General features: G+C 58.3%; 1 protein-coding gene across 4 annotated transcripts in view; it reads right to left on the bottom strand.

Annotated features, from left to right (window-relative positions):
- Positions 1-4,211: 4,211 nt before the first annotated feature.
- Positions 4,212-18,272, bottom strand: part of WHRN (whirlin) — a 38,583-nt gene continuing 24,522 nt past the window's right edge. The window contains exons 4-13 of one of the 4 annotated variants that reach the window (XM_061352953.1): positions 16,035-16,237; positions 15,593-15,629; positions 14,246-14,458; positions 13,531-13,743; positions 11,998-12,030; positions 8,785-8,856; positions 7,851-8,451; positions 5,857-6,041; positions 5,223-5,345; positions 4,212-4,570 (exon numbers count right to left, since the gene is read on the bottom strand). In XM_061352953.1, the coding sequence (XP_061208937.1) occupies positions 4,388-4,570; positions 5,223-5,345; positions 5,857-6,041; positions 7,851-8,451; positions 8,785-8,856; positions 11,998-12,030; positions 13,531-13,743; positions 14,246-14,458; positions 15,593-15,629; positions 16,035-16,237 (1,863 nt within the window). In that variant the 3' untranslated portion in view covers positions 4,212-4,387. The remainder of the gene's footprint in view (positions 4,571-5,222; positions 5,346-5,856; positions 6,042-7,850; positions 8,452-8,784; positions 8,857-11,997; positions 12,031-13,530; positions 13,744-14,245; positions 14,459-15,592; positions 15,630-16,034; positions 16,238-18,272) is intronic. The other 3 variants (XM_061352954.1, XM_061352955.1, XM_061352957.1) reach the window with 3 other exon arrangements.

The following is an 18,272-nucleotide window of genomic DNA, read 5'->3' as shown; positions in this document are numbered from 1 at the left end:
CATCACCCTTGCACCAGCAGCGCGCTCCCAGCTGTGCCCGCATCCTTCTGCAGGGCAAGGAGCAAACCCCAAAGCATCCCTAAGGGCTTGCAGGCCTGCTGGGGTGTTTGCATGAGGCTTTATCCCACACCCTGGCTGGGCAACTCCTTCCTCCACACCATGGAGGGGCTGCATGGCTTCTGCTGCCAGCAGGGATGGAGCTACCCATGGGATGCTCCAGGCTCTGTGGCTGCTCAGAGGAGCTAAAGAGGGGTTTTGGCTTTAGCCTCTATTGGAGCTGGGATGTTTCCAGCCCCAAGGCCTTGCCTGGAAAAGCGAGTGCCCCCCACCCCACCTCGAGCCCCACAGCACCCCAAGAGATGAGGAGCCAAAACACCAGCTCTGGGGGGGAGGTGAAAGGGGCTGGTGGGTGCTGTTGTCTCAGGGCAGAGGGTTAAACTGTTTCCTACCTGGTTTTGGCAGGCTGGTGCCTGGATCACGCCCTACCCACACACCAAGGGCTGTGACCCCAATTCTCCATCCCATCCCCAGAGCTGCTCTGCCCGCAACAGCCACAGGCGGCAGGGTCTGCTGGCACATCCAGCCACACTCATCACTGTCCCAGGAAGCGCCTCCACCAATGGTCACAGCGGGAAGGGGAAAACTTGGGATCTTGTTAGGCGCTGTTATGGTAACACAGCAAAGCTGGACAAGTGGTGTGAATGCATCGTCAGGAGCCACAGAGTGAATGCAAGCAATCCAAGCGTGTGTGTTTGTGTATCTTGCTCTGGGAAAGCCAGGATTTTGCAATAGGGTGATCATAGAATCCCAGCCTGGTTTGTGTTGGAAGGGACCTTAAAGCTCCTCCAGCTCCAACCCCTGCCACGGGCAGGGTCCCCTTCCACTGGAGCAGCTTGCTCCAAGCCCCTGTGTCCAACCTGGCCTTGAACACTGCCAGGGATGGGGCAGCCACAGCTTCTCTGGGCACCCTGTGCCAGCGCCTCAGCACCCTCACAGGGAAGAGCTTCTGCCTAAGAGCTCAGCTCAGTCTCCCCTCGGGCAGGTTCAAGCCATTCCCCTTGGCCTGTCCCTACAGGCCCTTGTCCCAAGCCCCTCTCCAGGTTTCCTGCAGCCCCTTCAGGCACTGGAAGTGCTGAGTGCTGCCAGGTCTCAGCACACCCAGCAGGCAGGAGGGGTTACCTCTGCCCATTGCTGCCCTCACCTCTTAATCCCTGCTCCTCTCTTCAGGCATCTTCAACCTCCACCACTCTGATCCCATGGGACTGATGAAGGCTGAGACATCCCAACTCATTCTATGTGTGATGCAGAGCACACAGCCCCATCAGGGCTCCTGGCTTCATTAGTGGTGACAAGCCGAGGAGACTGTCACATCCTCAGCCCCGGGGCTTGCTGGGTGCCATGGAAGGGGCAGACAGGGCTGTCACTCTGCCTTTGCTGCCTTGTCAACCCTGGGTAGTGCGGGTGGGTTCGGGGGGTGCTAATGCCCACTTCCATCCACATGGCAATGGGGAATGGTATTCCCTATGCCCTAAAATAGACATCCCTTGCTCTAGGAGGGGTTTAATGCCTCCCCCTGAACCCCAAAACAGGCGTTACCCCCTCCGCCCAAGGCAAGCAATGGGTGTTTTAGTCTCCTAAACCACTCGTTCCAATCCAAAACTCAATTCCAGACAGCATCCAACTTCCCATGGGTCTCCTGTGGCACCTCCATGCTCCCCTTCCTGCTCCTCAGCTCCCTTTTTGTCTAAGACACATCCGTGCTGCCACCCAAAGCATCTCTGTTGGGGGGTTGAAGGAAGCCAGAACAGCAGCATCAGGATGGAGCTTGGTACTCCAGGAGGGAGGAATTCCTGGTTTAAAAACCCTTTCTTTCCAAGTTTAGTCCTGGTTTATGAGCATGAAAGAGGGCAGAGAAGCTGCTTGCTTAGTATGGGAGAAACCATCCTAGTGAGGAAGAGCCTCACAAACCCTCTCTGTCCTCTGAAAGCACATGTGTCTGTTACTGCACCATCGCCCGAAACCCCATGGGTCACCCCATTCCTCTGCCTGGGGGGGGGCATACCCCTCTGGCTCCTCCACACCAGCATATCCCCATGGAGAGGCACCAAATCCCCGTGGAAACAGCATCTCTCCATCACTTCCAAGGAAGCAAAGCCTCACGGTTCTTTCCCACCGCCTGCCTGCTCCATGAACCCTCCTGTCCCCATCACACGGTCCTGTCCTCAACGGGGACAGCCTTGTCCTCACGGCATAGCCTGGCAAGATCCAGGGCTGAACCTGTCCTTATATACAGGAGCTGGGGGCTGCTGATGGCGGCCTTAATCCCTGTCTGGAACGAGCCGGCAGCAGAGATCCCGTATTAGCTGGCTTTGGGTGCTCTCCAAGGGGTCCTTTAAACATCCCTGCCCGGATGGCTGCTGCAGAGCGACAGAAACCCGGGCCCCGCTGCCGGCACCCACCGGAACAGAGCTGCCCTTTAAGTAGAACAAGGAACTGAAGCTGGAGGCAGCGGCCACTTCCTCGGAGGAGCCGCAGGCAGCGGCACGGCCTCGCATCCCGCATCCTCCGTGCGGCTGAGCCCCGGCCATGGCTCCGCGCCGCCCTTCGCAGCCTGATGAAACCCTCGGCAAGGCTCCGGAGCCCTGCGGGCGGCAGAGCCAGCCCTGGGCGGGGAGGAAGCACCGCAATAAGAAGAGTTCTGACAAGTTTCCCAAGGCTCCGGTGGCCCGCGGACAACGTGGGCAGAAGCGGCGCAGCGGCACCAAATCCCAGCCTGGTTGGGGTTGGAAGGGACCCTAAAACCCATCCAGTTCCAGCCTAACCCATCCCCGCGGCCCCCAGCTGCGCATCCAGCTGTGATCCCAGCGGTGCCCGCGGGTCCCCTCCTTCCTTCCAGCTGCAGAAGGCGCCCTGCAGGGATCAGAGCGAGCACATCGAGCAGCGGCGCCGGCCCCATCGCCCTGCCCCGGCCCCCCGGAACACATGTGGGGAGCACATCTGGGCACCGCTGGAGGAGCACCACCGCCCCCCGCGCACAACAGCTGCCCCGCGGCTGCTCACCTGCAGGGAGGGCCCGGCCGCCTGCTCCTCGCCCGACGCGGGGCGGCTCCGCACCGCGATCACGATCGCGACAACGATCGCGATCGCGGTCCCGGTCCCGGTCCCGCCGCCGTTCCCCCCAGCCCCGCCCCGCGGGACAATAGCGCGGGCAGCCGGCGGCGGGAGGGCGGGGCCTCTGTCCTCATTAGCATATCGGCGGCTCCCCACCAATAGGAGAGCGCCGCAGAGCACGGAATTGAAGGTCGTTAGCATAAACCCCGCCCTCTCCTGTATTTGCATAGCCCGCGGCGGGAGACCAATCAGAGGGGCTGTCATTATCATAATTTATGCAGCCCCGGCACCCCCTGGTGGGGAACTCCTACACCCGCCCCGGGACGGCTCTGGCGGGGATGAGGATGGGAATGGGAATAGGTCGGGATGGGATGGAGCACCCCCAATGCCTGGGATGGCCCTGGCAGGGGGTTGGATAGGTACAGGGATGGGATGGGATGGGATGGGATGGGATGGGATGGGATGGGATGGGATGGGATGGGATGGGATGGGATGGGATGGGATGGGATGGGATGGGATGGAGCACCCCTATTTCCCAGCATGGCCCTGACAGGGGATGAGATGGGATGGGAGCACCCCAATCCCTGGGATGGCCCTTGGCAGGAGATGGGGATGGAGCACCCCTTTCTGGGGATGGGGTAGCCTCACTCCCACCTGCCCTTGCCAGCACGCCATAGCCACCCCTGTCCATTCCCTTCCTGCCCCCCTATTCCAGCCCTGAGGAATCCCGCAATCCCAGCCTTTGTCTGTCCTGACTGGTTTATTGAAAAAGTAAAGCACAAGCTCTGTCTATAGAAACACAAGGACTCTGCCAGCGATTTACAAGGCCTCCGGTTGCTCCCTCTGCATCCCCACCTATGGCCGTGCCACCCGCCTGGGCCAGCACCCGAGGGAGCAGGGGCCCCCCAAACCCCCTCCAGCCTGAGCCGCGGGCCCACCTTGTGCTTTGTGTGGCACTCACATGGCAGCGGGGACACCCGGACCTTCCCCTGCTCTCCTGCCCCATTCCCACCACACTGGAGAACCAGAGGATATTCCCAAAGGGCAGTGCCCCCCCCCCGATCCAAGAGACGTTATGGGATGTGCACTGGCTTCTGCCCGACCCAGGCATGAGTCTGCAGCAGGCGAGGGGACACTTGGGGACAAGCTGGGGGGTGTCTGTGCGTGCGGGATGGCGCAGCAGGAGAGGGCTCTGCAGGGTGGGAATGCAGCTTTCCCGCCTCGGCGCTGCCTTTCGCTCCTCTTCGGGATGCTCCCCATCCCAAAGCCTGGATCCCTAAAGGGCGACGTTGAATTCTGTGACCAAGAAATCAATGTAGTCCTTTTCCTTCAGCTTAAAGGCCTCGGCGATGATGCGGGCGGCTTCCCGGTGCTCCTTGCCCCGCAGCCCCGTGCCGTTCACCTCCAGGATGACGTGGCCCACCTTCAGCTTCCCACAGTTGTGTGCTGAGCCCCCGCGCTGCAGGGTAGAGGTGGTGAGATCCCGGTCCCATTCCCCATCCCAGGGATGTTTTGGGGGGGAAACAAGGAACATTTCATGCTTCCAAAAGAAGGGGTAAATTTGGCTCCCGTTTTGCTTGTCCCAGTGGAATGGCCAAGAAGAACCAAGGTGGACCCGGCTCTGCTTTGTTTTACTGTCAATGACTTGAGTTTTGCCCCAGGTGGACAGCAGAGGAAGCTGTTATTCCCAGCCATGCATCCACCCCAGCTATCCCCCACCATTCCCCCTCTCCCAGCCCTCTATCTGAGCAGGAAAAGGGAGCTTCCAGCCATCTGGAGACACCAGAGCCAAGCTTTCAGGGCTGTCAGACCCCTCTGGATCCACAGCAAACCCTTGGCTCCCAGGCCATGCTCTATATGGGATGCTCCATGGGACACCAATGCAACCCTCAGCAACCCCCTGCAGCAGAATGATGCTGACGACAAGGGAAGATGCTATGGGGGGGAAGCACAGCTCCAAAATCCCCCGTTCTCTCAAGGAACAAGGGATGGGACAAGAGGAAACAGCCTCAAGCTGTGCCAGGGGGGGTTTAGATGGGGATGAGGAACAATTCCTGCCCCAGAGGGTGCTCAGGAGGAGAGGGATGGGCAGGATGTGCACCGAGTCCTACCTGGATGGTGACGATGCGGGGCAGCGGCTGCCGCGTGTTCGCTCCCCCCTCAATGGCGATGCCCAGGGTCGGAGCGCTCTTGGATACACGGATCAGGCACGATGTGGGCTCCAGCAGCCCCGGCTGGGGGGAGATGGGCAGTGCTGCTGAGGGGGACCGGCACCCATGGGATGGGATGGGGATGGGGATGGGGTGGAGCATCCCCAATCCCCAGGATGGCCCTAGCAGGGGGTGGGATATGGGTGGAATTGGGATGAGTTGGGGATGGAATGGAGCATCCCCAATCCCAAGGATGCCCCTGGCAGGGGATGGGGATGTGATGGAGATGAAGGTTTCTATTCTGTGATAGGGTGATTTCCCCCATGGCTGCTGTACTCCCACCTCCCCCTGCCAGCACCACATAGGCACCCCTGTCCCTTCCCATCCTGCCCAGGGTCACTCCATGACAAGCAGGGTCACCCCAAGGAAGGCTCACAGGAGATGCACAGACACCCCGCCTGCAGATGCTCTTTGACTCCTGGCATTCCATGTGCAGGTCAATGCATGGAAGCACAGAAGAATGGGTGCTGCCTACAACAGGGGCAGCCCCGATGCCCACCTCCCACCACCTGCACCAGCACCCATGGGCACCCACCCTCACCGGCTTGGAGGCTCCTTCTGCCGCCCCATCACTGCTCCGGGGCTCCTGGAGGCTTCGGCTCTTCCCAGGGAGCAGCTGCTGGCCCTTGTCCCTGCTGCTCAGCTCCACGTCGCCGATGTCCACCCCACTGTCCTCGCTCAGCGTCTGCCCGCTGTCCGAGAGCTGCGACAGCGTGGAGGCTGCGGGACACCAGGCAGGTTGTGGGGTTAGGGTGTCCCCAGGGCAGGGACATCCCAACCGCTCCCAGCGCCGGGCAGGGCCCTTGGGATTTAGACCTGGACTTTGGAGGGATGTTCCCAAGCTTCCAGTGTCTGAAGGGGGCTACAAGGATGCTGGAGAGGGGCTCTCAGGGACTGTAGCGATAGGACAAGGGGTGATGGGTTCAGACTGAAACAGGGGAGGTTCAGGTTGGAGATAAGGCAGAAGCTCTTCCCTGTGAGGGTGCTGAGGCGCTGGCACAGGGTGCCCAGAGAAGCTGTGGCTGCCCCATCCCTGGCAGTGCTCAAGGCCAGGTTGGACACAGGGGCTTGGAGCAAGCTGCTCCAGTGGAAGGGGTCCCTGCCTGTGGCAGGGGTTGGAACTGGATGAGCCTTAAGGCCCCTTCAACCCAAACCAGGCTGGGATTCTATGATAACAGCAGCACTGTGCTCAGGGAGTGCCAAGGAACAAAGGGTCTCAAGGATCCAACCCAGATCCTGAACTGGGATGGAATGAGGGGGTCATGGGTTTAGGGATGCTGCTGGAGGCAGGTTGGAGGCGGCCCATTCTCCACACCAGGGTCTGGGAGGAGATGGGGACGGGCCCGAGCAAAGAGGAGCTGCCAGGTAGGAGCATTCGCCCCTCTGAGGATGAAGTGTGGGTGCAGATGGAGATGAGCACCAGGGAACAGGGTCTGAGAGCACCGCAGAGGGCAGCGGGTGCGGGACATCCCCCGGGGCTTGGCGGAGCTGGGCTCACACCGCTGCCACCCTGCGGGCAGAGTCCGACCCCGTTCAGTTCAGAGCAGGTCCCGGCCCCATCCATAGCCCCGAGGTGAATGAGCTGCAGTGGGAGGACGGCGCCACAGGGGGGCGACAGCGGCACCCGCACCGCTCCCCGAGCACGGACGGGAACGGGAACGGGAACGGGACATTGCCGGGGTACCGCAGCCGCAGCCCCAGCGGGGGCAGAGCCCATGGGGGCCGGGACCGGCCGGTAATGGAGATGCTGCGAGGGCTGGAGCAGCTCTGCTCTGGAGCCAGGCTGAGAGAGCTGGGCTGGGGCAGCCTGGAGAAGAGAAGGCTCCTGAAGGGGAGACCTTAGAGCAGCTCCAGTGCCTAAAGGGGCTGCAGGAAAGCTGGAGAGGGGCTTGGGACAAGGGCCTGCTGTAGGGACAGGCCAAGGGGAATGGCTTGAACCTGCCTGAGGGGAGACTGAGCTGAGCTCTTAGGCAGAAGCTCTTCCCTGTGAGGGTGCTGAGGCGCTGGCACAGGGTGCCCAGAGAAGCTGTGGCTGCCCCATCCCTGGCAGTGCTCAAGGCCAGGTTGGACACAGGGGCTTGGAGCAAGCTGCTCCAGTGGAAGGGGTCCCTGCCCGTGGCAGGGTTTGGAGCTGGAGGAGCTTTAAGGTCCCTTCAACCCAAACCAGGCTGGGATTCTGACCCCACAAGCTGTTTTCTGAATGGAAACTCACCTATGGCGAAGCGCAAACCAAAGAACAGGGCATGACAGCACTGATCCAGGCTCTGAAGCTTTCCCCCCACCCTACTGACCAGGAGTTTGGACCAAAAAGGGGATGTTTTCCCCTAGAGCTCTTCACCAGCACTTACTGGAAGCCCCCATTCCCAGTGGGAATGGGGAAACCCTTCAACCAAGCCTCACACTCCAGCAGTCTGATGCAGGTCTTACCCTCCAGCCCCTTCCTGCCCCTTCCATTTGTCCCTTCTCCCCTGAGGAGCACCCCAGAGAGGGTTCCCTTTGTCACCCCATGGCTGATAACGCATCACCCACCTCTGGCCTGGGGCAGGGGCCTCACTTCATTGACGTCAGGCTCGCTGTTGGGCTGGTGCACCTCCACCATGATGAAGTGCTGGTTGGCCACAGCCTGGGGGCTGCCCTTGTCCGGAGGAGGGGGTGCTGGGTGGGATGGAGGAGGAGGAGGCGATGGGGAAGGGGGGCTCTGAAGCCCACCAGATGCAGGCCCCTCCGGGGATAGGCTCTTCAGCCTGGTTGGGGACTGGACCCTGGGGAAGGGCCCGATGTGGTGCTGGCTGACCAAGGAGAGCTGAGCATCCATCTGCCTCCTGGAGCTGTGCGGGGCTGGGGAGATGGTGGCGTAGATGGGGCTTGGGGCTGACTCCTCGGTGGATGCGGTGGCCGTGGAGGTGATGCTGACCGTGTCCTTCTCGGGGTGGCTGGGGGGGGGTGTGGGGTGCCGGGGGGCCATGAAGAAGAGGCCTGACTGGGAGGACTCGGAGGAAGGGCGCTTGGGCTTGTCCTTCCCTTGGGTCCTGTGCTGGGCAGAGGAGGGGGCCTGAAGCATCTGCGGGGCTGAAGGAGGAGGTGGAGGCTTGAAGTTGGGTGGTTCATCCGGGAAGGAGGAGAGGTCATCCTGCCAAAGCAAGGACACTGTTTAGGACGTTCCCCAGGCTCAGAGCCCCCTCTGTCTGCCTTCTCATTGTGACGATGGCAAAAATGAGCTGACTTCACAGAAACCCCTTCCTGACCTTATTGACAAGAACACAACTCACAAATGAGGGTGATCAGAGCACAAACCACTCAACTTCTGCTCTACACAGATGCTATCCAGCCAGAATCCTTCCAAACCGGTCTGATTAAGTTGCTTCAATAACACCCATGGGGTGTTCATTAAGCAAAGAGCTACAGAAGTGGAGGCAAATCTCAGCATCACCGTTTTACCTCCATCTCCAGTCTGATGCCTTACCAGGGAGACATCCGGCAGCGTGTTGATGCTGCTCTGGTGGCCATCTCCACCTCCCTCCAACTCCGACGTGTTCTGAGAGGGTAAAGGAGGAAGAGAAAACCAGGTTAGAGCAGCACTGAGCACCCAGCACAGCGCCAGCACAATGGGGACCATGCAGAGTGCTCACCCAAACCACCCCCCCCATGCAAGGACAGTCTTTCACCTAAAGGGTTCTGTTTCCTTGGAGGTTCCCTGCAGACCCACACATCATCTGAGCAAAGCAACCGCTGGGATCCAAAGCAAAGCAGCTTTGTTGGGATACAGGCTCCCCCAAGCTAGGAAGCGTGCTCAAAGCATGCTGTGAACCTGCAAAGAGGATGTGCTCCTCTTAATCCAAACCTGAGCTCCTGTTTGGTTTGGACCCAGCAGGTTCAATATCTGCATCTTTGCTGGGAGAAGGGCAAGAGACAAGTGTAAAACCTCCCTTGCAAACCAGAGCAGTGAGGTGCAAGCAGAACCTGCTGCCACTGCTTTCCCTTTAGGAAGCAATAGGCAATGTCCCAACACAGCTCCAAACCCATCCCAGCTCCAGCAAGCAAGGTGGGCGATGGGAATCTGTCAGTCTGCCTGCGCAGGGGCAGTTGTCAGCAGGATGGACCCAAGGAGAGGACATGGATGTGGTCAAGCGGAGCAGACAGGCACCTTGGCTGAGCACCAGCAGGGATGGGAGGACCTGGGGTGTGCAGCCAGGGTTGAACCCAGCTCCTCCTGACTTTAGCCCAGAGCCAGGCTCTGCTGCTGCCTTTCCCATCCCCAGCTCCATCTGCTTCTCCTGCAAGGCCCTGGACGAGCAAATCCACGCTCAGCATCCTTCTCCCACAGCACTTCCCAATCCGGAGCGGCGCTGCGCATCATTCCCGTCATGTTCCAGGGCTGTTTGCTCCCTGGTGCTGGAATGGGACAGGCACAGCTTGTTTTCAACCGTGTGTTATTTACTGCAGGGTAAACAAGGGATCAGCTGAGGCGCTGCTGCAGCTGCATCCCCCCATCTGCTGGAGCCTGCTGCCGTGCTCTGAGATGTCAGCATCCCAGAATAGACACGGGAGACAATGAAGAGCATTGGAGAAGCAGCAAAACCATCGATGGGAAGTACTTGGAGCTCCCTGGCTTCGGAGAGAGCCCTGGAGAATGAGAACTGAAGGAAAAGGCTTGTTCAGAGAGCAACAGGTAAAGCCTGAGCTTGGGAAAGCTTCCTCTGGCCAAGGATGATTCCATCCAGTATCCACCACACACTGTGCCCCAGCCCTGGCTCTGTCCCTCCTTGGCACCCAGGGACACTGGCACTGAGCTGTGCAAGCAGCAGATCCTCCTCTCCCCATGCTGAGGACTTTGGGAGCAAAAGGAATCCAACAGCAACAGCTCTGGGCTACCCAGTGCAATGGCTTTTAAGCTGGGCACATTTGCTTTCATGCATTGGCTCTTTTAAGACAGCTTGCTTGGAGTTCCCTTGGAAGAGCCATTGGAGCTACGGTGCCACTGCTCTGAGAGGTATTAATGAGGAGGCTGCTCCCCCCCGCTGACCCTGCTCCTTTACCCAACCTGTTTTCCAGTTTCTTATGGGAACTGGAGGCAGGTGAGGCTCTTCCAGCCCCTCAGATGCAAATCCTTGGCCCTTACTATCTCAGAGCCCAGGGCAGGAGTGATGGAGCTGGTTAGCATCTCTCAGTCAGAGCATCTTTCATTCAGCCAGCCAGTTTCCATTCACTGCTTATGGGATGGAGGAGCTCCCAGCTCCGTGGGGAATACAACCCAACCTTTCATTAACCTCACAGCTCCAAGGAATCCCTTCTTTTCCACTTAGTGCTAATGAGACCTTTGCAGAGCCACTCAGCCTGAACCCTGCAGGGTTCACTTTGGAACAATGGCACCGTTCCATGCCCAGCTCCCCTCTGCTCTCCCCTTCCCTCTCCCATCCCAGAACAGATCCACAGTTCTGGAGGAGCCCCAGAGCCCCTTCCCTGTCCCAGCCTGAGCACAGAGACCTCACCCTGGGGGCTCTGAGGGTGACCATGGCACCCACGTGGTGGCTTCACCCTGTCTCCAACCTCGCTGCCTTCTTCATGCCAAGCACATGAGAACCCCTCCCCATGGGATGGCTGTGCCTGTCCTGGAGGGGTCAGAGGCCACCAGGAGCTGGAGCAGCAATAACAGGAGATATCAGTGAGGAAGATCCCCCTGTTCCTCTGTTCTCATTCTGCTCTCCCTATGGGGACACAGAGATCACTGCCAAAGAGGCTGTGGATTCCTGTGCTTGAGATTCACTGCCCAGGGACAGGAACAGCCCAGTGCCAGCCTCTCCTTACTTGTACTTCTTGTGGAACAGAGACCAAAGAGACCACAGACAGACAAGGGTTTAGCAACAAAACTGGGTTACCTCCTGGGGCCCAATCCTGCAGCCTCAGGGAGCTGGAAGCAAGGCATCAGGCCCTTGGAGGAGAAGGCACCTTCCAATGGCAGCATCTTAGCTGGGGCAATGCTAACAACGAGGGCTGGGCAGGAGGCAGTGCCCAAGAAGTGCTGCCTGGCCTGTGAGCAATGACAAGCTCATGCTGCTTTCATTGATAGCTTGCACCTGATCATTGCTGCTACAACTCAATTGTCACGGAGGCAAAGAGCTCTGTGTACCACGGTGCCTGTGATAAACTCCATCTGGGAACACCACAGCATCCCCTTGTAGAGCACTGCTGTTTCCAGAGGGGGTTGGAACTGGAGAAGCTTTAAGGTCCCTCCCAACCCAAACCAGGCTGGGATTCTATGTGTGACAGGATGTGAGCATCCTGCTGGTATTTAGCCAGGGTGCCCATACAGCAAGGCAGCAGAGCAGCAGGTAGAGGCAGGCAGCAACAGGAGGGGCAGTGTGGGGTCCATCAATGCTGCTGGCCCTAAAATTAGCCCATCCTTGAGCTGCCAGTGACACACAGGGCTCCAGTGCAAGCAGAACACTGGGTCTGGCTCAGAGCTGAGTCTTGTTTGCTCTGCTGCACCAAGGCCTTAAGCTGCGCTGGAGCAAAGGGACTGGAATGGCTCAACAGGGCTAAGGGATGAATCAAGGCACTGTTCATGCGGTCCCTGTTGACATGCTGGTCCCTGCACAGCCTGTTCCCTCCCAGCACCCATCCACACACACACTCATCCCCTCTGCTATGGCAACCGCAGCACTCCAGCAGCCCCTACCTCCATCAGGTCTATGAGCCACAAGAGCCGCTCCTGGGGACGTGCAGGGGGAAAAGCAGATTGAAACAAGCACAAAAGCAAAACAGACCATCAGGGGGGTGCAGGAGCAGTGAGGGAGACAAGCAAACCCCAGCACAAGGCATCCCTCCTCCCTCCAAACCCATCCTGCAGGATCCACATCCAGCTGCAGCCAGTGCTGGGCAGGGAGAGCAGCTCAGGGCAGGAGAAACCATTTGGGAGCTCTGCCCCTCTTATATCTCCCACTAGCTAAGACAAGCATCCATCCACCGTGATGCTCTCTGCAGTAGCATTCCCAACACCCCAGGCAGAGCTTGGAGCAGGGCATGTTTCTACACCCATGGAAAGAGGTGGCCAGCTGCCAGGGAGGACCTGGAGTGAGACCCAGGGACACCCATACTGTTCTATGGCTCTATTTGAGGGGTGATTGAAGGAAGCCCTTAAAGCAGTGTACACACGCTCTTCTCTATGCCAGCACAGCATCCTGGTCTCCATCCCTGACCTCAGGGCTCGCGTGTCAGGTAGGGCTGGACCACGGCTCACACACCAGGCCAAGCAGCCATGCTTGCTGTCACGGAGCAGGAACAAGACCTTTGTTTTTCTTGATCCAGAAAGCATCTCACTGTAACCCATTGTGAACAGAGGACACGGCTTTCATAGAATCATCGAATAGTTCGGGTTGGAAAGGACCTTAAGATCATCAAGTTCCAACCCCCCTACCATGGGCAGAGACACCTCACACTAAACCATACCACCCAAGGGTTGATCCTATGGGGTCTGTGAAGTCAATGGGACAAAAGCCCAGCTCTGAAGCTCTCCAAGGCCTCTTGGGGTGCTGGACTGACCCAGGCAGGCAGGGACAACCCAGGAATGCCCCCAGCTCACACCCTGCCTGCACCTTCTGCACCACATTCCCACTCTCCCTGGCCATGGGCTGGTTTCCTTGTACCCAACCAGCAGAAAGCCCCTTGGCATCCGCTCCTTTCATGACGGTTTTCATTTCCAAGGTTGCTGATGCATTTATGGTGAAAGGCATTTGATGGCCGGGAGATTAATGTGCACTTAGAGGTGATTACAGGAACTCAGAAGGTGCATGCAGGGAAGGAGACGTGGGAGAGCTGCCACTCAGTGCTGGAGAGTGGGCAGGGGCTTGCCCAGGCCACCGAGGTCCCTGCTGGGATGCAGAGAAGGCAGCAAACGTCTTTAAGGAGGTGATTCAGGCACCAGAGCTGGTGGATAGCAGCAGGCACAGAGGAACAAGTCACTGAGACCCCTGTGGGGATGCAGCTTGCATTGCACAGGGGACAAGGCGACAGCACTACGTCAAGCCCCCATGCAGAGGACGGTGACATCGCGGCCTCAGGAGCACGGAGGTACCAAGCACATGTCCTGGCACCATCCAATGCACCTACAGATCACACCCGGGTAAGCTCTCAGGGAAGGGATCCACCATTCCTCCCGCAGGTGGAAGCCTTTCCAGCCCTGCAGGGATACGGGGGGGCTGCAGGGACTCACCCGGGCTGAGCTGACGGTGGTGGCAGTGAAGTGGCTGCTGGAGGAGGAGACGGTGTCGCTGTAGGACATCATGGAGTAGGAGTCGGTGGCCAGGGAGGGCCCCGAGGGCTGCCGCGCCTTCATGCACTCGATCTCCCTCTTCAGCACCAGGTTGTCGAAGCGGTCGAGGTCTTGCGGGGAGATGACGCCGCGCACGTCCGAAAGCAGCGAGAACTGCGCCAGGAGACAGGCACCAAGGACAGGTTGGAGCACGGGAGGCCTCCCACACTGTCCACCATTGGGAATGGGATGTGCTGGCAGGTAATGGGGCCTTTGGTGAGGCGCCGGCACAGGGTGCCCAGAGAAGCTGTGGCTGCCCCATCCCTGGCAGTGTTCAAGGCCAGGTTGGACACAGGGTCTTGGAGCAAGCTGCTCCAGTGGAAGGGGTCCCTGCCTGTGGCAGGGGTTGGAGCTGGGTGAGCTTTAAGGTCCCTTCCAACACAACACAACCCATAGCACATAGTGCATGAGGAGGTTTGGTCCTAAACTTTACCAGAAGCTCCTCTGCTACTGAACACCAGCCTCTATCCCCTATAGAGCCCTGCATCTTGATTTGGCCTTCCACCCTCACCATTGTCTCTGAGCAGATAACCTTGGAGATTTATCTGCTGTGCCAATGGCTCTGCTCAGTCCACCGGGAACAAGGAACCATCCTGGACCATGGTGTGGGCCTCACCTTAGCGTGTGTGTTGAGTAGCTCGAAGAGCGCCATGACCAGTGCATCCACGGAGATGTTGCCTTCCTTGTACTCATCCAGGTAGTATCCCATGGTGGCCCGCTCCTGCTCATTGAGGAGGTGCCGTGCCTGCTCCTCCAGCATGACACGGGTCTGGTTCACCATGGTGCTCAGTGTCACCTGCGAGCCGGCCAGGCCCCGATAGAACACGGGCTGCGGGAGACGGGAGAGAGGCTTTGGCTTGGGATGCCAAGGAATCGGCTGAGAGGGGGGAAGCAAGGATAGCCGGGGTGCACAGGAACTGCCCCTCGCTCTGCTGCCAGCCCTACCCCAGCATTACAGCCTGCTGCGCTCACCCAACTGCCTGTGCCAAAGGGAAGGGAAGGGGAATGCTTCCAAAATGACCAGAGAGAGGTGTCCCCACGGCTTCACCAGCATAGCTGTGCACTCAGTGTCACTTGTCCCTGTAACTTCAGAGCCAGTCTATGCAGAATAACCAAAGCAGCTGCAGGGCTCTGCTCACAAGCTGTCCCTTGGCCAGCTCTTGATTCAATAGCAGGGTTCACTCCCTTCCTGGCAGAGATGGGGAAATGGGGCCAGGAGGAAAGGCAAGCTTCCCATCTTGTGGAAAAGGCACATTTGCCCCCACTGCAGGCTTAAAGCAGAGCCTGGTGAAGAAAGAGCTGCTGGCAACCAGAGGAGCCCAGGGAGAGACCAGCCTGGCTGCGGATGAAAGGCTTCTGCCTTGGACAGGGGTTTCTAAGGGAGGTCCTTGCTGCTCCCCTCCCAGACAGAGTCACACAGAGGGATACGGAGCCAAGACCCTGACTATCCTGGAGACACTGCAAGGAGTGAGCACTGCAGGGAACAGCACAGAGCTGTTATCAGTGAGAGCCACCTGCGAAACCTCGCTGCTGCATTTCCATTTCAAAGACAGGAGCTCTGCAGGGAGGTGCTGAGAGGAGCCCTGCTGGCACTGCAGCTCTGCTTGCAAGCGGGAATGGTCCCAGGAGCTGGCAGGGCCCAGAGGCAGCCGTCACACAGAAGGCATCAGAGTCACCTCTGTGGGCTGCAGGGGTCCTTGCCTGTCAATGGGACCATTCCCAGGCTGGAGGCACCAATGTCCTGCAGACCCACCAGTGGCACAGGAGAGGGGGTCATGTCACTGCTGGTAGAAACACAGCTGGCAACATGAGGTGGGGAGGAGAAAGGCTTGAGGCAGTTAAACCTCATAGGACCAGCATCCCTGTCAAGCCAGGAGCACAAATCCCTCCCTCCCATGGAAAACAGGGGACAATAATGGTGATTTCTTTTGGCAAGGCACCAGGAAGAACTTGTATCTCTTACCCTGGCTGTCACCTCCGCAGCACGGTCACCCACTGCCCTGCGAGGAGGGAGAAGAGCAGTTAGCACCGAGAAGCATGTGCCCATCACTCACTGCATCGAGCCTGGCTCCAGATCTGTGATGTTCTTCCCTCTCTGTGCCCGTAAGGGAACAGGGAAGGGGCAGCAGTGTGCCCTAAAGCCCTGATCCACCTTCCAGACCAGGGATGCTGTCTTCTAAGCCCCACATATGGGGGCCACATGCCTGAGAAGCCACGGTGCTCCCATGGACAGGGTGCCCACACACACTGCATCCCATCAGGCTGCCACCATTCCTGGTACTGGAGCTCCACAATACCCATCACGTTTCAGGTCCTGGGGCTCCTCGCACCCCTTGGTGACTGTGTCCATCACAGAGCAGCTCTGTGTTGATAACCAACCTGCATGGGGTGCTCCAAGCACGTACCCTGCTGAGGAGACGAGGGTGTCCCCAACCTGGGAGCTCGCTATCCACCTCGTCTCATCCACGGTGGTGCGGGCATGGGGCAGCCTCCCGATGTCCTTCACCGTCATGATGAGGTGGCGGGAAGACTTGAGCAGCTTCACGGCCTCGTCATGGGGGATGCTGAGGAAGCTCCTCCCGTTCACCTCCAGGATCTGGTCTCCAACCTGCGGAGGGAGGATGTGGTGAGGATGCCATGGCCTAAGGGCTTTCCCGCTAGGGACACGGCTTCCGATCCCACCAGGGAGGAGCTGCTCCATCCACCCCACCTCAAACTGGGGACACAACAACTGGGGGCATCAGTGAGGGAGATGGGCCAAGTGCTGGTGGCTGGAGACCAGGCACTTGAGCTGACCAGTGAAGGACCAGTGAAGCCTGGAGGAGCATGTCAATGACCCCAAACCAGACCAGTCTGCCCAGACTCCCCCATCAACTGGATCTACAGACCAGCTCGGTTGTAACAGCCCCTGGAGAACATCTCACCCTGCAGCCCCAACCCCTCCTCTTGATGTGGGAGGCCAGGGACCATCTGTGGAAGCCCCAAACCCAGATCTCTGTGTGCTGGAGAGAGGGTCCAACTGGAGTGTCCCACCTCAGCCTCCAAGCAGTACTGTAGGAGATGAGAGAGATGGATTTCATCTCTCCTCCTATTTCCTTCCCAGCTCCTCCCAGGAGCTTTCATGTTGCAGTGGGGCCTTTCCTGACAGCCTGGCCATACTGAGGACACAGCACTCATAGAGCATCCCATGTCCTCTGTCCCTTTGTTTCTAGGGCTCTCAGTGCCAGCCCTCCTCGCTCCCGTAGCACAATTCAACCTGCTCCTCACAGCCACCTCTTTGAAACTGCTCTTCCATAGCTTTGCTCAAGCACAGGCTCTGTTCAGCCCTGTCAAAACTGTTTTACTCCCTTTGTGCTGCAGTGCAAACAGAATGAGGCATCAGTTAAATCCCTCACCTCCCTCTCGGAGGAGGAGACGAGAGGGAATGGGGAGAATTCCTAAGTCTAATAGAACGACAAGGAGAGTCAACACCACCCTCTCAGCTCACTCCTGGACTGGGATTAGTTCCCTTACTCCAGGGAGAAGCCAAGTCTATGGGGTGGCTGTGACTCTGCTGTCACCCAGTTTTCCCCAGTGCTACCCAGGACTTTGCTGGGGTGAAAGTGAACACCAGGAGCACCACCAGCATAAAGCACCTGGGATCCATCGCCTGCCCATGGCCGGGGGGCTGGAAATCGATGATTTTTAAGGTCCTTTCCAACCCAAGAGAAAACCATTCTGTGATTCCATGACTGCTCCAGCAAAGGCGGTGTCCTGATGGTTGGGATAGGGTTAATCTTCTTCCCAGTGGCTGTTCCAGTGCTGTGTTGTGGCTGTAGTCTGAGTGTAAGGCTGATAACACACTGATGGCTAACTGCTGCTTAGCAGTGCTTGCCCTCACCAAGCCCTGCTCAGTCTCTCATGCTCTCAGTGCAGAAAGGGAGCCAAAGGCAGTCTGAGCTGGTAACAGAGACCAAGACATGGGAGGGAGCCCAGGGAAAGGCAAGTGACCCAAATGACCACATCCCCATCATCAGCCTCCACAAACTCCTCATCTTCCCTGCAAGCTCTGTCGGCTCTAAGCTGACAACCTGAGAACTGCTGAGCACCAACACAACGGGGAGAGGAAATGACCCAAGTGCCTCCACTGCCAAGAGGAAAATCAGCATCAATCCCCAGGTCTTTCTGATTCACTGGGCAATCTGCTGGAGTGGATTTTGCTGCTCAATGAGGAGCATCAGGTTCACTGCAGCATCAAACAGTGAACATCCAAGTCCGATTTGATAGTGTTATTGTATGGATCTTTAATAGTTTTCCAGATCAGGGATTAAAATGTCCTTATTTATTTTGTTCACATTATACAGATTTAATTGCCTTCCTTTGGTTTCTCCTTTCAAGAGAGGCCCAAAAGGAACCTGACAAGCCATAACAGGGACAGCAGAGGGGCCCTGGACAAGCTACTTCATCCATATCTGTCCTTCAGACTCCAGCTGTGCTCAGCACAGCGCCCAGCACAGGAGCACCTCTACCTACCTTGATGAGAGGCTCCTGTTGGAGCTGGAAAAGATCGGGTTTGCTAATTAACATAGATAATAATTACTTCCCTCCCTCCTTATCCCCTTACCCCCCCAAAGTCAAGCACAATTGGGAAGGTAACACAAAAC

Source organism: Neopsephotus bourkii, unplaced genomic scaffold, assembly GCF_033783945.1.
Source record: "Neopsephotus bourkii isolate Nb327-2 ecotype Australia unplaced genomic scaffold, CSIRO-AGI_Nbou_v1 NB_659, whole genome shotgun sequence".
Classification (NCBI taxonomy): Eukaryota; Metazoa; Chordata; class Aves; order Psittaciformes; family Psittacidae; genus Neopsephotus; species Neopsephotus bourkii.
The sequence above is the reverse complement of the archived record's forward strand: the minus strand, read 5'-3'. Positions and strand labels throughout refer to the sequence as shown.